Source organism: Dromiciops gliroides, chromosome 2, assembly GCF_019393635.1.
Source record: "Dromiciops gliroides isolate mDroGli1 chromosome 2, mDroGli1.pri, whole genome shotgun sequence".
Classification (NCBI taxonomy): domain Eukaryota; kingdom Metazoa; phylum Chordata; class Mammalia; order Microbiotheria; family Microbiotheriidae; genus Dromiciops; species Dromiciops gliroides.
In genome coordinates, this window is record NC_057862.1 from 114,103,960 (window position 1) to 114,121,217 (window position 17,258).

The window sequence follows — 17,258 nt, forward strand, 5'->3', positions numbered from 1 at the left end:
TTCTGGAACTGGAATCATCTACCGTTATACTGAGGGTTTGAGCTAAACCTATATGTGAACATCCTCATAGCCAAAATATTATAGTTATCTATGTCTTTATCATTGGATTTATTTGCTAATAAATTCTATATGACTACTATTGGAAAAGGAGATTTCTCCAGGTCATTCAATAAATAATATTAAATGAACTGGTATGAGGATTGGTCAATGAGAAAAAGTTGAAATTTTACTAATAAAAACTATCCAATTAATTTCCTAGGTTTAGAGCTCAAAATGATAAAAATTAAATAGAGCAACACATCAAGTGGCAAGCCAAAAGGTTGTAGACAAGTACTTGTCCCCATCTACCTTTTGTATGTGTATTTATGTGTTAAATGGGTTATCTGATAGAAACTTCTCTTGATGTGCTAAAAAATAAACTACTTAGGAGGACCTATTATAATTGCTGTCAGTAATAACATTTCTATAATACCAAGGAGGAGAATGATCCATGATATGACTACCTTTAAATCTCTTTGATGCCAACATACTTACAACTATTTAATAAAAGTTTATTTTCAAGAAAATGTGGCTTTTTGTAATATGTCAACTGGAAAACTAGATGTGACAAGCAAAAATGCATTTAGGAAAGTCTATACAAATTCAATCCTCCACCAACATTAATGTTAGGTTCTTTCATTATTATATATAACTATTGTACCCAATAGGAACAAGAAATTATGAAATAAGAATTAATATATAAATCCATTGAGAAGGAAATATTGCAATAAGTGGTACATTCTAGATGCCTGGATGCCTTTAACTTCACAGGGACTTGACCGTGTTTAGCTCTATAGAGTTAACCGTGGAACTGTTAACCCCCAGAACTTCCCTGTCTATCTGGCAACCTTCTGGACTTAGAGACAACATATTAAGCAAAACTATGATAACCCTCTGGACCCAGAGGTTTATTGTAAGGAAAACATTGTGGTGTTCCAGTAAGCATATGGTAATTGCAGGTGCTAAACATTTGTAGCTTATTACCCCAAGAGGATGTAGATTGGTTATATACCGTAGTAGGCTAAAAATATAGAAGGTATAAAGAAAGGTTTAGATAAATTAATGGATTACAGATTCATAAAATGCAATTAAGGAAAATTTAGAGGTGTTTGTTCATTTTCATAACTGTTTAAGGTCAATGGAAACAGTGGGTTCCTTGGTACAACTAAATATGGATTTTTCTGTTCTCATGGCATTGACATCAGTCTAAAAGTTGGGTAGTTTCAAAAAACCTTGTGTTTCTATGTGTGTGTTTTGCACTAGAAAATGTTGTAATGAAAATATGCAAGACCAAATGTGAGAATTATTCACATCAAAGAACTCAATTACTTCTTTTCTTATATATGCACATGAAATATAAATTTATTTGTGGCCATTTGGTTATAGTGTAGGTGTCCACATAACTACATTGAAACAAATCAATAAGTACCTCATTCCCAAAGTTCAAACAAAGTGCTTTATAAAAATGATTTGCTTGATCTTCTCACATTACCCAAGAGAGGATCAATTATCAATTTTTCTTTTTAAATCCTAAGTCTCATTAGGTAAGTCAGTGTGACAGATAAAAATGAGAACTCATTACTTATTAAGCCAGTGCTCACTCTACTTTCTGTGTCTCACCAAATAGCAACTTAATTGAAATGAACTTATTATACTGTTTCTTCTGTATATAAAAGGGATTAGCAATCTCTCCAAAATTGTAAGATATTTTAACTAAGAAATTTATTTCAATGGTAAAAACACAGGAAATATGTCAGTAGCTGGTATCAGTAAATCAAATCATTTCACCATTCTGAGTTAGAAATTGTACCTCCTGTAATTTATTTTCCTTTCAAGTCTTTTTTGGAATCTTTGGTAAAATAAATTTTAAAATTTGCTACCATTGCTGAACTTAACAATTTAACCCCCTACAATAATTGTCAACATAAACAAATGAAAGTTTATTAATACAGTGCCAAAATCTGAATTCTCTAGTTCCCTATACATACTCACGACCTTTGGATTATCTTTGACTCTTATACATTTAGGAAGTTGAATATCCCAGCCTCTACATAGTTTCATGGAATTCTAGGACAGATTCAAGGAATCTGATCTGGAGCTTGTGCTTTGAAGGCAGAAGGAGGAAGTTCATTCAAGAGCTCTTTGTGCACTGTAAGACACTCATGGAGTATAAAGAGAGCCAGGACACATAGATTTCCAGACTTTCACCAATCTTTCTCCAAATCCTCAGTTTTCTTATGATCAGAAGTACAGCCAATGGAATGTAAGTTTAAGGATTGGAATACCAGCCAGGAAACAAATGATAAATCTCCTGTATGGTAAAATAAAACCTATCAATTGATAAGTATTTACTGAATACCCACTATTTGTCTAGCCCTGTTGAGAAGTGAACTTGGTTCTTATTCAATAATTATTAACAAATAATTGCTAACAAAAATCATGTCTTTTTGCATGTGCTTTTGGGGGGGGGGCAGGGCAATAAGGGTTAAGTGACTTGCCCAGGGTCATACAGCTAGTAAGTGTCAAGTGTCTGAGGCTGGATTTGAACTCAGGTCCTCCTGAATCCAAGGCCAGTGCTTTATCCACTGTGCCACCTAGTTGCTTCCTGCATATGCTTTTAAATGTATCTTCACAAATGTGTATATATATATATATGTATATATATTCATTTCCTACACACATATACACAAAACTAAAGGCTACAAAGGACAAATACCTTTTATAGCTTAGAAAGCTAACACAGAGAGATCTGGCAATTCTTCACAAAATTGCTATGTGACTTAAACAATGTCCTCTTGTATATGACCTCTAAGGCCTTTTTCAACTCCAAGATTCTATGATCTAGTATTTTAAAAGTGTGGTTCATGAGGGGACTATGGATGACCCATGGGGTCTTTGCAGGTTGCTTATTTTTAAACTGTTGTTTTAAAAATCTCACTACTGACTTGAGTCCTTTTTTTGTTTTTTGTTTTTTGTTTTTAGTGAGGCAATTGGGGTTAAGTGACTTGCCCAGGGTCACACAGCTAGTAAGTGCTAAGTGACTGAGGCCGGATTTGAACTCAGGTCCTCCTGATTCCAGTGCCGGTGCTCTATCCACTGCGCCACCTAGCTGCCCCTTGAGTCCTTTTTATTTTGTGGGGTTTTTTTTGGTGAGGCAATTGGGGTTAAGTGACTTGCCCAGGGTCACACAGCTAGTAAGTGTTAAGTGTCTGAGGCCGGATTTGAACTCAGGTACTCCTGACTCCAGGGCCAGTGCTCTATCCACTGCGCCATCTAGCTGCCCCGAGTCCTTTTTAAAAGGCACAAAATAAACCATTTAGAAATGTATTATACCAATTATTCACCCCAATAAAAATTCTGTTATATTATAGAAAATTTGGCAGTAGACATTAAGCCAGGGTATGCCAATTTGTACTGACAGATGCATATGTGATATTAACTCAAATTTATATTGCACATTAGGGTTTGTAAAGTATATTCGTCACAACAATTCTGTGAGGTAAATATTGCAAGAATTGTTATCTCCATTTCACAGATGAAGAAATTGAGGTTATGACTTTTTCAAGGTCATACAAATAATATATGTCAGAGTTGAAATTTGAATCTCAGTCTATCCTGACTCCAGGTCAGAAGAATTTTCCCACCATATTCGTCTGTGTACCTATTGTTTAGAAAAGAGGTCTCCAAAGTGGACTTTACCCCAACCAGTGACTGATCCCAATCAAAAGATGGGAATATGCATTTCATCCTACCTTCCCCCATAGTCAATCATGGGTTTGTCTCCAACGCACATCTACACCATCCGCTTTAACACTCTAGCATTCAGCTTCCTCCCAAGGCTGGCCTATTATAGCACACTAGGAATGGGTCCCTCAGAATGGGAAGGATATAATCTAATCTGACCCAATTATTCAGCCAAATTTTCACTACAATCCCCATCCCAATAATCACTACACCCTGCCCCCAATCACTACCAGTATGCTCTGCACTACAGAGAAGTGAACAATGAGTCAGTTTTCCTTACCTCCCACACACATACTTTTTATTTTTCAATGGGAAGGGGTGAATAGCACAGAATAAGCAGGCATAGATGAGTGGTAATTACATTATCTTTCCCCTCAAACCCACTTCTTTTTCAAATTTTTCTGTGGAGGATGCCACCATCCTTTCAGTCCCCCAAGTTTCAAGTCTAGTCCTTATTCTAAATGCCTCAATCAAAAAAATTACTCCCACTACCCCCCCATCCCTTTTCCTTCTCTACACAGAAGTTTTGACTCATACTTTACTGAGGAAAAGAGGGTCCATTTACCTTGAGCATTCTACATGCAAAAGCCTTTTGTGCCCTTGACCCCATCCTCTTATACTCTCAATTATCCTTTCTCTAATTTTAAATTTTGCCTTATCTACTGGTTCCTCCCTGCTGCCTACAAATATACCCAGGTCTCCCCATCCTTAAAATATCTCCTCTTGATCCTAATATTTGCTGAAGAATTCATCTTGTAGCTCACCTAACTTTGGACCTAATTACTCAATGAGTTTGCTTTTTCCAAGGTAAACATGCTCTCTTGGTTGCTAATGTTTATGGCTGTTCCTTCCTTGGCCTTCTAAACCTATCTGCAGCATCTGATATAGGGTACTCTTTCCTATCTGGTTTTCCTGACATTGGCTATTCCCGGTTCTCCTCCTACCTGTCTGACCAATCTGTCTCAGTCTTTTTTTTTTTTACTAAGTCATCATTTACATGCTATACCCCAACTCTGAATGGATTCTCACCTTCTGTCCTAGTTCCTCATCACTTTCTCTATCCTTTATTTTCAGCCATCTAAATAGCTCCCACTGATTCAACTATTATCTTTTTGCAAATGACTCCCAAAGCAATATATCCACCCTAATTACCAACTACCTATTGGACATCTCCAATTGAATATTCAGTCAGCATCTCAAACTCAATAAGTGTAAAACAGAACTCATTATCTTCTTCCTTGCCAAACCTACCCTTTTTCTTAACTTCTCTGTGTTGCTGGTACCACCATTCTTCCAGTCACACCTGTTCACAATCACTGAGTCATCCTCGACTCCTCTTCCCTCCCTCTTCATATCCAATAAATTGCCAAGTGGTATCAATTCTACCTTCAGAACATTTCTCAAACCCATCCCTTTCTCTCCACTTGTATGGCAACCACCCTAGCCTAGGCTCTTATCACCTCTGACTCCAGATTCTCTTTTTTCTAACAGATCTTCAACACAGCTGCCAAATGGATATTCCTAAAGCATAATTCTACTATGTTACTCTCCTACACAGGAAGCTTGAGTAGCTCCCTATTGCTTCTATGATAAAATACAAATTCCTCTGTTTAGCAGTTAGCCTTTCATGGTCTGATACCAGCTGACTTTTCCAGGTATATAGCACATCATTCTCTTTCATGTATCATCCATTCCAGCCAAACTGACCTACTTATAATGTCCTCTGCAAATGACATTCTATCTCCCACCTCTAGCCTTTGCATAGACTGTGCTCTGTCACTAGAATATATTTTCTCCTTCCTTCCAGCTCTTGGAATATCTATTCAATTACTACATCTCCATGAGGCTTTCCCTATCCTTCCCAGTTGTTAGACACCACTCTGAAATAAGTGTCTGAACTTTGCATATAGCCTGTATTTACTTTTCTCTATACATGTTATTTCATTACCACCAAATATAAGCTCTTTGAGGGCAAGCACTATTATACTTTTTTTGTCTTAGCATATGTAGCACCTAACAAAATGTCTGGGACATAGTGGATAACTTGATAAAAGCTTATTGATTGAATGGGTGGGAATAACAGGAGTGTGAACCAGGTTGGAGATTTACCTGGTAAAGTTTCAAGATCTATTTGTAAATAATGATCTCCTAGAACATTGTGCACAGTGACAACAATGTGTTTGATGAAGAACTGTGAATGACAACTATTCTCAGCAATAAAATGATCCGAGACAATTCCAAAGGACTAATGATGAAGCATACTATCCACCTCCAAAGAAAGAACTGATATCGATGGAACACAGACTGAAGCATGCTATATTCACTTTCTTTCATTTTTTCTTTTATTTAAGTTTTCTTTTACAACATGACTAATGTGGTCATGTTTTACATAACTGCACATTATTTGATTGCTTGCAGCCTCAGGGAGGGGGAAAGGGAGGAAGGGGAGGAGGGATAGAATTTGGAACTCAAAACTTTAAATAAAAATGTTTATAATAAAAAAAATGATCTCCTAATTGTATCCAGTTGGCCTAAACAATAATCATAGAACTTTTGAGCTGGAAGGAACCTTAGAAGTCATCTACTTCCATTCCCTAATGAAGAAACTTGAGATTCAAAACAACTTAATTTACTTTGTTCAGTTCACACATCTATCCTGACTCCCAGTAAAATAGTTGTGTAAATAGAAGATATCCTTCTTTACTAATAATCAGAAGTACTGGTCTCTTCAGTTATTTAGTTTTTCCTTTGTGGTTTTCTCTCAATTTTCTAATATTTTCTAATAGGACTGACATCTTCTATGGAGTCACATAACATGTGAAGAGAACAAATAACTACATCCCTTTTGGTTTAACTTTATGCTACATGAAGTAATACACTTTCCAGATGTCACATACTTAAGAAAAGAGAGCTGTAGTTCTTGGGACATGCTATTGAATACAAGTATGGAATATAGCTCCATAGTGCTGAAATACAAGTTGGTGAGTTTCAGTGACCAATAGGACAAAACTGGAAAACAAATGACCTACAAGTCTCTGAATAAATAAACTATAATTCTTTGAGAAAATGAAATCCATCCCCATTACCAGGATGCTTAAACAGTAGAGCTGGAGAGACCTTAGATCTTACTACCTAAAAAAACTTAATAACTATAGCAATTTCACTGACAGGACAGCAAAATAAAATTCTAAAAGAGAGGGCTTTGTTCTCTGTTGACACATAAAGAATTTAACTCATAGGTAATCTGATGTACTTCAATTATGGTCAACTCAGCTATAAAAATTCAAATGAACAAGTTTCAGGCCCTCAAAGAAGAAAAGCCTCCTGTTCTAATAGCTTAGAATTGAATATTATCACTTTAAGTGACTTGCCCAAGGAAACATAGATAGTAAGTGACAGAGTCAAGATTCAAATCCAGGTCCTTTGAATACAAATTCAGTGCTCTTTCTAGTTTGCCATGTACAGAACAGGAAAAAAGTTCCCCTCAACGCATGTACATATTTTAACAATTGAGTTATTAGAGTATACTTAGCCAGATCACAGAATTTCAAGAGTTAGGACCTCAGAGACCATCTACTACAACCTGTACCTGAAAAAAATGCTGTCCGTAATATCAAAAAAATGGCCACCTAGCCTTCACAAGAAGACCTCTAACGAGGGGCAACCCACTGCTTCCCAAGGAACCTTGGAGACTACTCTAAATGTTCAAGTGTTTTCCTTGTGTTGAGCCTAAAATGATTCTCTGTAACTTCAATCCTTTTTTTCTTAGTGCTGCCCTCTGGGGTAGAACAGAATAAGATGATTCCCTCTTCTGCATAATAGCCTTAAAAATACTTTAACGCCACTCTCAAGTCTTCTTTTCCCTAGCTAAAACATTTCCAATTCCTTCAGCAAATTCTTGACATGGTTTCTAGGTCTTAGAGGCAGATATAAAGTAAGGTAAATCATAACACAGTATGCAGAAAATAGAACTGTGTAGAGGTGAATACTGAAAAGTTCTGTAGTGTAGTATCCAAGAAACCTAGAAGGAAAGGAGATGCTGAAAAAGGAAATTTAAGTTCTAGAGCAGTCAAGATGGGAAAAGAAGAAACTTGGCAGTACTGAGAAGAAGGGGGGAAAGCACTTAGAATTGCCAAATTTGGGAGCAAAAAAAGATCATAAAATCTTCTATTTTAACCCACTTGTGAGAAAAATTGTGAGAAGCTCAGAAAAAATGTGAAACAACTCCGTTAAGGTCTCAAGGGAAAGCTTTTAAGACAAAAATCCATTACCATCAAGTAATAAATTGTGGCACCATAAAACTTTTTTCCTTTAAAACAAATTATGTCCAAGTGTATTTCACATGATTTTAAGATTTAAAAAATTTAGATGCAGAACACTAAAAATGTTTTAAAAGAAGTATATTTTTAATTTAAAATAAATTTAAAACCAAGTAATTCTGTAGGCATAGCAGAATGACAGCAATACAAATGACATCATAAAAATTTTAATATATCTTAATAGATAAGAACTACTAAGCTACTCATGTGAAAATAGTTTTTGAATCAGCTTTCTCTGTATGCTTGGATTTCATGTAAGAACAAAACCAACACCAAATTAGAACAATTTAAACAAGCTATCAATTATTTTTCTTTTTAGTGAGGCAATTGGGGTTAAGTGACTTGCCCAGGGTCACACAGCTAGTAAGTGTTTGAGGCTGGATTTTAACTCAGGTACTCCTGACTCCAGGGCCGGTGCTCTATCCACTGCACCACCTAGCCGTCCCCTATCAATTATTTAAACAAGGTGTCAAAGAAAAAAATGGGAAATGGATAAAGGAAAAGACACTAACATTATCAACATTTCTTACAAAGTTTAAATCCATATAAATAATGCAGGTGCAACATGGGAAGGCCAACAAAATCCAGTAAACATCACAGCCAGAAATTTATTTCCTAGCCAAGCAGAGATACATGGTAGTCAAAGGCAACCCAGATTTAGGATATGAACTCATTTGAAAAATCTTGAGGATAATGAAGAAAGATGATGCCTAACATTAGCTCAAAAAACAGCAAGAAGAAGTGAAGGGAAAAACAAGCTTATGATTGAAAGAAATTATCCATAGAGCATTGAAGGATGATAAACACATAGAAAGTGGGAAATATGTGTCTGGATTTTAATAACAAAGTATCTTCTCCATCAATGACAGCAGAAACACCATATATGCACCCTAACATCATAATCCTTAATGTGCTACATAAGAAAGTGGAAATGTCACTAAAGAAAATAAAGAAGTTAAGAGCAGCTTAAGAAGTTGAGACAGAGGATATCTGTATTTGAGGCTGCACTATAATTCTCAAGATATCTGTGAAACATATATAACCTATATCAGACTACTTATTGTCTCAGAGAGGGGGAAAGAGAGTAAAAGGGATAGAATTTGGAATGCAAGACTTTAAAAATGTAAAAAATTGTTTTTATATGTAATTAGGGAAATATATTTTTAAAAAGGTATCTGTAAGAAAAAAGGTATCTGTGAGAAGGAAAGATATCAAACTACTGAAAAAACCCACAGATATAATTAATACCAAAAGGGGGAGTAAAAGGATAACAAGAACTACCATTCTATATCCTACATTCTCATTTTTATAAAATTGTTGAGAACAATTTACATCTGTAATCAAGAGCATCCTTGATGAAAATATGAGAATTGGGAAATTCTGCAAATTATATTCTAAAGCAGACTACAAATTTAGTCATAAAATGGGCTGAAGTTCATAAAAAGTTCAGGAGAATATAAGATCTTACTATGCTTATTGTTTGCTGAATTCATAAAAAGCATTCTACTCACAGGTCAAAATGTTTCCTTAAAGGCTTCTCTCCACAAGGTGTTTCTAATGAATAAGTTAACATCATAAAAGATTACTAGATAGAATCAGCATCAGAGAGAACTTTGATGATCTTCTGATTATCAGTATCAGATGAGATATAAAAGAGATGTATATTTGCCAAAGGTGTTTGCAACAAGACCAGTGAAAAGTTCAAATGCAAGAGAATCCGTATGGATAATGAGGTCTTACAGATGTTGCAGTTTTCAGATGACATTAGACAGATTGCATCAAGCCCCAGAACACTGCACAGTCTCCTAAATAAGATCCAATATGACTCAGAATTTGGCCTGTTTACGTGAGAAAGCCCAAATGCATGAGGAATGCCTATTGTTTAGATTATGACATATAGTGGGGTGGACAGCCCATGTGCATGTGCTTGTGTGCATGTATATGTATACACATATGTAGGCATGCATGTATGTGAAAGTGACACAGTGGATAGAGCACTGGAGTCAGGAAGACCTGAATTCAAATCTGTCCTCTGATACTTACTAGCCTGTGCGACCTTGGACCAGTCATTTCACTTCTTGTTTGTTTCCTCATCAGTAAAATGGGTATAATAGTACCTCCCTCCCAGGGTTTTTGTGAGGATCAAATGAGATGATATTTGTAAAGTGCTTAGCGCAGTGCCTGGTACATAATAGGCACTATAGGATTAGTGGTCATCATTTTTATTAGTTTTGATTGTATGTATATACCTAAACCAATATCTATTTCTATATTTATGTCAATATCTATGGATTTGACATTGCAAGTGAACATTGCATTGGACCCTGAACAGGAAAAAAGAATTAGCCTCATTTGCCCTAGAGAAACTGTAGAAATCCTGTCAATAACCCAAATGTCTCCCTAAAAAAATACATGAACTACCATAATCTTCAAGAAATGAAGATTACATGTCACCCAAAAGTCAAAGGAGAAATATATGGTAAAAAGAAATAGGTTGCAATATAATACTGAAGATGAACTGGATAAGAGTATAAAAGTTATCATCAAGGAGACACATAACCAAAAAAGGTGATATAGGGAGAGAAATAATAGATGGATAGCTCCATGCTTCATTGGTACCCACATAATATCAAGAGAACAAGTGGAAGGTCCTGAGTATGTAAGAGAATTATTGTGGAGACTTTACAAGAAGACCTAGATCAAAGTCACAGACAATGGCAAGATTGGGTTGCAATCTATCATAATATAGTTAGTACTCACATTGACGAGATCACATATGCATTGAAATATTAGTTAGAAATTAAGCCATCTGGGGCAGCTAGGTGGCACAGTGGATAGAGCGCTGGCCCTGGATTCAGGAGGACCTGAGTTCAAATCCGCCTTCAGATGCTTGACAGTTAACTAGCTTTGTGACCTTGGGCAAGTCACTTAACCCCAATTGCCTCATCCCTCCCCAAAAAGAAATTAAGCCATCTGTTATATTTAAAACCAAAAGTAATACAAAACCCAAAAGATACAATACACTTAACAAAGATTTCAAGAAAATTGATTTTAAATACTGTAGAGATAAAGAGGGCAGGAAATATGCTGTTATAGGGAAATTATAGATGAGGGATTTAATTTTTATGTAACTTATATGTTTTTATAGCATCAACATCCTCACAGTTAAATGATCACATTGATCTGGAGTATATAAATATAAATATATATATGTATATATATATACACACACATATACATACATATATATGTATACAGAAACAGATATATTTAGAGAGAACTTTTTTTTTTAAGTGAGGCAATTGGGGTTAAGTGACTTGCCCAGGGTCACACAGCTAGTAAGTGTTAAGTGTCTGAGGCCGGACCTGAACTCAGGTACTCCTGACTCCAGGGCTGGTGCTCTATCCACTGCACCATCTAGCTGCCCCGAGAGAACATTTTTAAATAAGGGAAAAAAATACTTTGGAACTGCAATTTAGTTGATTTTATGTCATAAAACATGATTGCTTTCCTTATCAAAACTGATTTTTATATTTGGAATTGAAGCAAATATAAAATTTTGGGTATCTCAAATTGTTTAAGTCACTATTTACATATATGTGTTTTCCAGTTCATTTGAATTATATTACTTTTTCCCATTGAATTATTTGCAACCCAGCTTTGTATAAATTTACTATAAATTGCTTCTTCTATGTCTCTAATAAATTGAATAAAATGAATCTAGCTAATGGTGACCATTACCAGACTCTTCCCTGTAAAAGGCTTTTTAAAACCCTAAATTATCATAAACTATAATCACTACTGGATTATCTCTATGGCTCCTTCCAGGTCCAAGAAAACCATAAAACCTTGAACAATTTTGTCCATTCTTCCAATAAAGTCATATTCTGATTTCAGGAGGCCAGAAATTCTGACAGATACTACCAAATTGGAAAGGCCCAGACATGGACTATGTGTTTGGCTTATGGAGACCAGCCTAGCTAAATTCAAATAATTCATGCCCAGAAGACTTGACCATGAACTGATTTTCATTCGGCCAAAGCAACTCATAAAAAGATCTAAAACTCACAATCTGCATTAGTAATGGAAATATAGATCCTTAAAGAATTGAAATAAGTATTCCATCCACTGAATGGCTTTCCAGAGAAGAATAAGAATTGGTGACACTTAGTTACCTTTCTGAACACATAACAACATTCATGAGCTTGAGGTATTTAAAATACTGCACAGTGCACAGTAACTGGCTCTTTGTAAGTCAGTTACTGAGATGTTAGTACTTTTCACTGTCACCCTCTTTCCAATTCTGTGAGTGGCTGCAAGCTAATGGTTTTCTAAACACCAGACCCTAAGCTACCCATTTGTTCAAAGGCCATTAAAAAAATGGTTCTTGCTAAAGCTGGAGGGATACAAAAGACGCCGTAAGGTGGGGTTTGTATTGGTTTCAAGGTTCTCTTATCTCTATTTCATTCTAATTTTGCTGTGCTGACTGGCTTTGACATTCTGTTCCATCTGACTTCTGATTTCTACTTAATCCTAGCTTCTAACTACTGGGAGAATGTCAGAGCCAAAGAAAGGGTCTTTGATTCTCAACTACTATATCATCTTCCCAATTCTCCCCTTCCCCTGTTCTGGACTGTCTGTTTAGCATGACCTTATTTGTGTGTGTGTGTGTGTGTGTGTGTGTGTGTGTGAAAGAGAGAGAGAGAGAGAGAGAGAGAGAGAGAGAGAGAGAGAGAGAGAGAGAGAGAGAGAGAGAGAGAGAGTGAGTGATCTCTCCCTTGTGTTCCTAGTCCTGGCTTCCAGCTCTGTATCTAATTAGAGAATGCCAGAATTATAAAGAACCTGTGTGATTCTGTAATAAATCCTACTGACAACATGCTTGACAAGTTATTATCTGGTCATTGCTTAAAGTTCTCTAGTAATTGGGGAACTGATAATTCTGTTTTGGGGCCAGTCAAATGATCAGGAAATACTTGGTTAAAGGTAGCCTAAATTTGCTTCCCTGTAACTTGCACCCATTGGTCCTAGTCCTACCCTTTAAGACCAAGCAAAACAAGTTTAATCCTTCTTGACAGGAGGACAGCCCTTCAAATATTTGAAGAGTGCTATTATATCCTCACTAACTTCCTCAGATCCTTAAACTGATAATAAGTCATATTTATATGTAGGCTTAAAGGTCTGCAAAACAAAGTTAGTCACAACACTATTGTGCAAGATTTTCCTCACAAAAATCTTGTGGGGTAAGTATTATACTTATCATTCCCCTTGTTTTACAGATTAGGGAACAGAGCCCCAGAGAGGCTGAAACATACCTAGTTGTATAGCTATTAAGTGTCTTAGATGAGATTAAAAAAATCAGGACCCTTGATTCCAAGACCAACATTTTATCTATCCACCATGACTCAACCTGAAGATCACTCCTCTTGGAGTTTGGAAGTTAATGGATGAAATCAAATTACCTTATATTACTTCTTTCAGTTTTGATATCCACAAGATTTTTATATGTTCAAATTGTTCATTCTTTATGCCAGATTTGACTAATTTTACAAATTGGCTTTTTATGAGATAAAATATAGTATCATAAATTCATAAAAGCCCAGAATTCCCATGATAATTTGTGAAAAATCTGTCAAATGCAATTTCCTATTTATAAAACCCTTAATTAAATCATAGCATTCAAGGTAATTCCCTATTCTACCTACAATTAGTATTTTAAACAGTCTACTTTCTCTTCTGCTATTCTGTAATAGTGGAGAAGATTATTATGGTTCACAGTTCTTTTTCAAGTTGTAAATTTCAGTCTCTCTACCTATCTTGCTTTTTTCATCTCTTGCTCTCCTACAGTTCACAACACTCCCCCCCCCAAAAAAGATGGGAAATTCCCCCTTTCTTTTAGACCTAGATCAGGTATTCCTTTGTGGACCCTCAAACCTTCATCACTCAGTGTGACCCAGCTGCAGTGACACAAAGACGATGGGAATAGTTTTGCTTTCACTTTTGTGTTTGAGGATAGCATTTATTTGTAAGCACTTAATAAAAGCTGCTGGAAGTTAATACTGATGAGAGATTCCTTGTATAACCACAGAATTGCTGGAATGAATCACTCTTAGCCTTGAACTTCTTATACTCTACATTCCACTTTAACAATATTCTTAGAATCTAATGATTATCATTTACTAAGCCTTCACAGCAAAGTACAGAACTTTTCTGAACCAGTTCCTACTTACACTGCAAAAGTAGATGGATACAGATTGTTCCTTCCTACTTCTTCCCGCCACTGCCCCACCTCTTTTACCTGTTTGTTTAGTTTTTTGGTTTTCTTTTTTATTTCTGAAAAGTGTACCTATGTTTTTTTTTGGGCTATCACTTTCCTGAAATTTATGATACAATCACCAAGACCAAATACTACACTAGGGACTATTTTCCTTGTGTCTGAATGTTCATTTCACCCAGGACACTGGTATCCTATGTGTAGATTTTCTAGTGTTTATGGCTTTTACATAATTTCTTTCATTTATTCTTTTTAGTTCTTAATCTTTCTCTCCTTGTCCCCATCATATGGGGGTGGGGAGATTTTTAAAAATCAATTTTATTACAGAATAATTTCTATAATCATGTCAGAGAAAAATTATAATCACCTTGTAAGGTGGCATATAAATTTTATGCACAGGTCCCTTTTGGGCATCTAAGTTTTGCAATACCTTTTCTCTGCTTGAATGTAGGTTGCCTGCCTCTTACGCTCCACAGTAACACTTCTTACTCTCCTAGTTTGTACAGGGTTACCTATTTCATTCCCATTATAATAAACTTTTCTCTTTTTTTTAAATCAACATGGTTATCTGAATAAACAGTTCTAATGTGAATACAATTTTAAGCAGAGTTTATAACCGCAACAAGGAAAGAACAAATGATTTTTGACACTATGCTAACCAAAATGAGTTAATAGAGACATGAACATTGTATTTTCCATTTTGATTTTTGCTATTCTGTACATTTCTAAAAAAAATTCCTTTGTTCACTGATTATGTCTACTTCACTAAATTTCTGCTAGGCCCTCTTTGATGTCATATCCTTTTTTGATGTGTGTATATTATTTCCTTGTTTTGCATTTTTCATTTGACTCTGACTCAGAATGTTTTATGGATCATACTTTCTAATTACAACTAACTTTCCCTATGCCCACTTTTTTTTAAGTTGACTAATACTATCTAAGATTCCTTATCCTCCTTTTCATTGTATTCCTGATATTGTTAATTCTATCAGTTCCAAAATTATAATACAGGACCAAAAATGCATAACTTTCAACTCATTAAAGCACACATGACACAGTCAGCATCAATCATTGTCACCTAATAGAACCAATCAAGTGGGAAAGCAATGAATATGTAATTCACTCAGATGCTTTCTAGAGAGAGAGCACTGGGCCAAAAACACATATACACAAATGGGTATTGGAGTATATGGGTGACCAAAGTGAAGCATGGAAAGCCAACTTGCTGTGTGGAGTGGCTATAATAAAGGAGGTGAAAAATGCTTAGTGTGCTTTTGACTCACTGACAGTTTGCAAGCTTCCTATTATTCAAGGCCAATTTAAAAGGAAAGATGAGAACACAGCAGTATGAACCCCCAAACACAAATTAGTAGTCCAAAAGACATATAGTACCACAACCTGTGCTCAGAGAAAACTCAACAAGTCTAGATTTTGAAGGGTGCATGGCAAGATAAATGGAAGGCTGCCAAGAAGCACATATCTTCTTTTGGATTAACACCAGGGATATATTATTCCAAATATTTACTTAACTTGTTTAGAAATCCATTTGCAGGGCTCCTACCTGCTCTGATGGCTGCCTAGTACCTGGGATATTTATGAACAACCCTGGAAAGAGTTGATGCTTCAAAAACAGGCTCGTTTTACAGGCCTTGTTTTCTTCCCAAGTGTATTTCCTCAATCACCAGATACTTTCTGGAATAAGCGGCACCATTCGGGCCTGTGGCTGCTGCCGGTGTGTGGCAGATTTTTGTGGGGACGGGCAGTTGTTTTCTTCGGAAGCTGCTGGTGCACTTACAGACGGAAGAAAGGATGGCTGCCCTCCCTGCGGGGGGGGGAGGGGGAGGTAGAGGTGGGGAGGAGGAAAGGAAAGGAGAAGATGGGGACGAGAAGGGTGCACCCCACAAGCATCAAGCCCCCAGTACTGCCAAGCCCCCAAGCCGATGCCCTCTACCTCCATCGTGTTGCTTACAGAAAATGAGCCCCCCGCCCCAGCCCCTCTATCCGGGGCTGTTGTAGGCTCGCAATCCTCAGACCGAGGACAGGGATTCATTCGTCTGGTTCCGGGTGCGGAGGGACAGGGTGGGCGCTCGGGGCCGCAGAGACCGCAAAAGAGGGCAGGTGGGTGGGTGAGTGGGTAGGTGAGAGGGGTCCGTACTGCCATAAAGAAGGGGGAAAATGGTGGGCGAAGAGGCATCTTCCGCAGGGCCCCCGCCGGGCCCGCTCGCCCGCTCGGTACTCACCCGGGCCGGCCAGTGCGGGTAGCCCTTCATCTTGGCGAACACCAGGTCCCCCGCCTTGTACTCGCGGGGCCGCGGACGCGCCATCCGGAGCCGCCTCTGCTTCCCTGAAACGCCGCCGCCGAAGATCCCGGGGGGCCGCCCCCCTGCGGGCTGCGCCCCGCGCGTCCCCCCGGCCTCGGAGCCGGGACAGCGAGGGAAGCGACGGGGCGAGGCGGGGCCGGGGCCGGGGCCGGGAAGGGAAGCGGCTTCGGGGGCGGCGGCGGCGCTCGGGCGGGCGATGCCTCCTCTCTCCCCCGGCGGCGGCGGCGGCGGCGGCGGCGGCGGGAGCCTCGGCGATGGAGGGGGCGGGGAGCGGGGCGGGAGGACGAGGCGGGGGGAGGGGGACGGGGACCAGGCCCCGGCAAATCACAGCCCCCGACAGCGGGGGAGGGGACACGGCGGCCACCGCGCGGTCACCCCGCGGCGTCCAGGAGGGAGCGCGTCCCAGCGGCTCCGAGCTCCGCGGCTCTTCGCTCCTTCCTGGAGCTGCGGAGGCGAGCCCGCCCGCTGGTCACAGCCGCCGCGTCGCCCGCCTCATCCCCCCGCCGGCGGCGGCGGCGGGCCTCCCTCCCCAGCCCGGTGAGGGCGCGGATGGGTTCTGCTCTG

General features: G+C 38.3%; 1 protein-coding gene across 1 annotated transcript in view; it reads right to left on the reverse strand.

Annotated features, from left to right (window-relative positions):
- Positions 1-16,850, reverse strand: part of HDGFL3 (HDGF like 3) — an 86,840-nt gene extending 69,990 nt beyond the window's left edge. Inside the window, exon 1 of the mRNA XM_043981515.1 lies at positions 16,614-16,850. Coding sequence (XP_043837450.1) covers positions 16,614-16,697 — 84 coding nt within the window. The 5' untranslated portion in view covers positions 16,698-16,850. The remainder of the gene's footprint in view (positions 1-16,613) is intronic.
- Between the last annotated feature and the right edge of the window lie 408 nt (positions 16,851-17,258).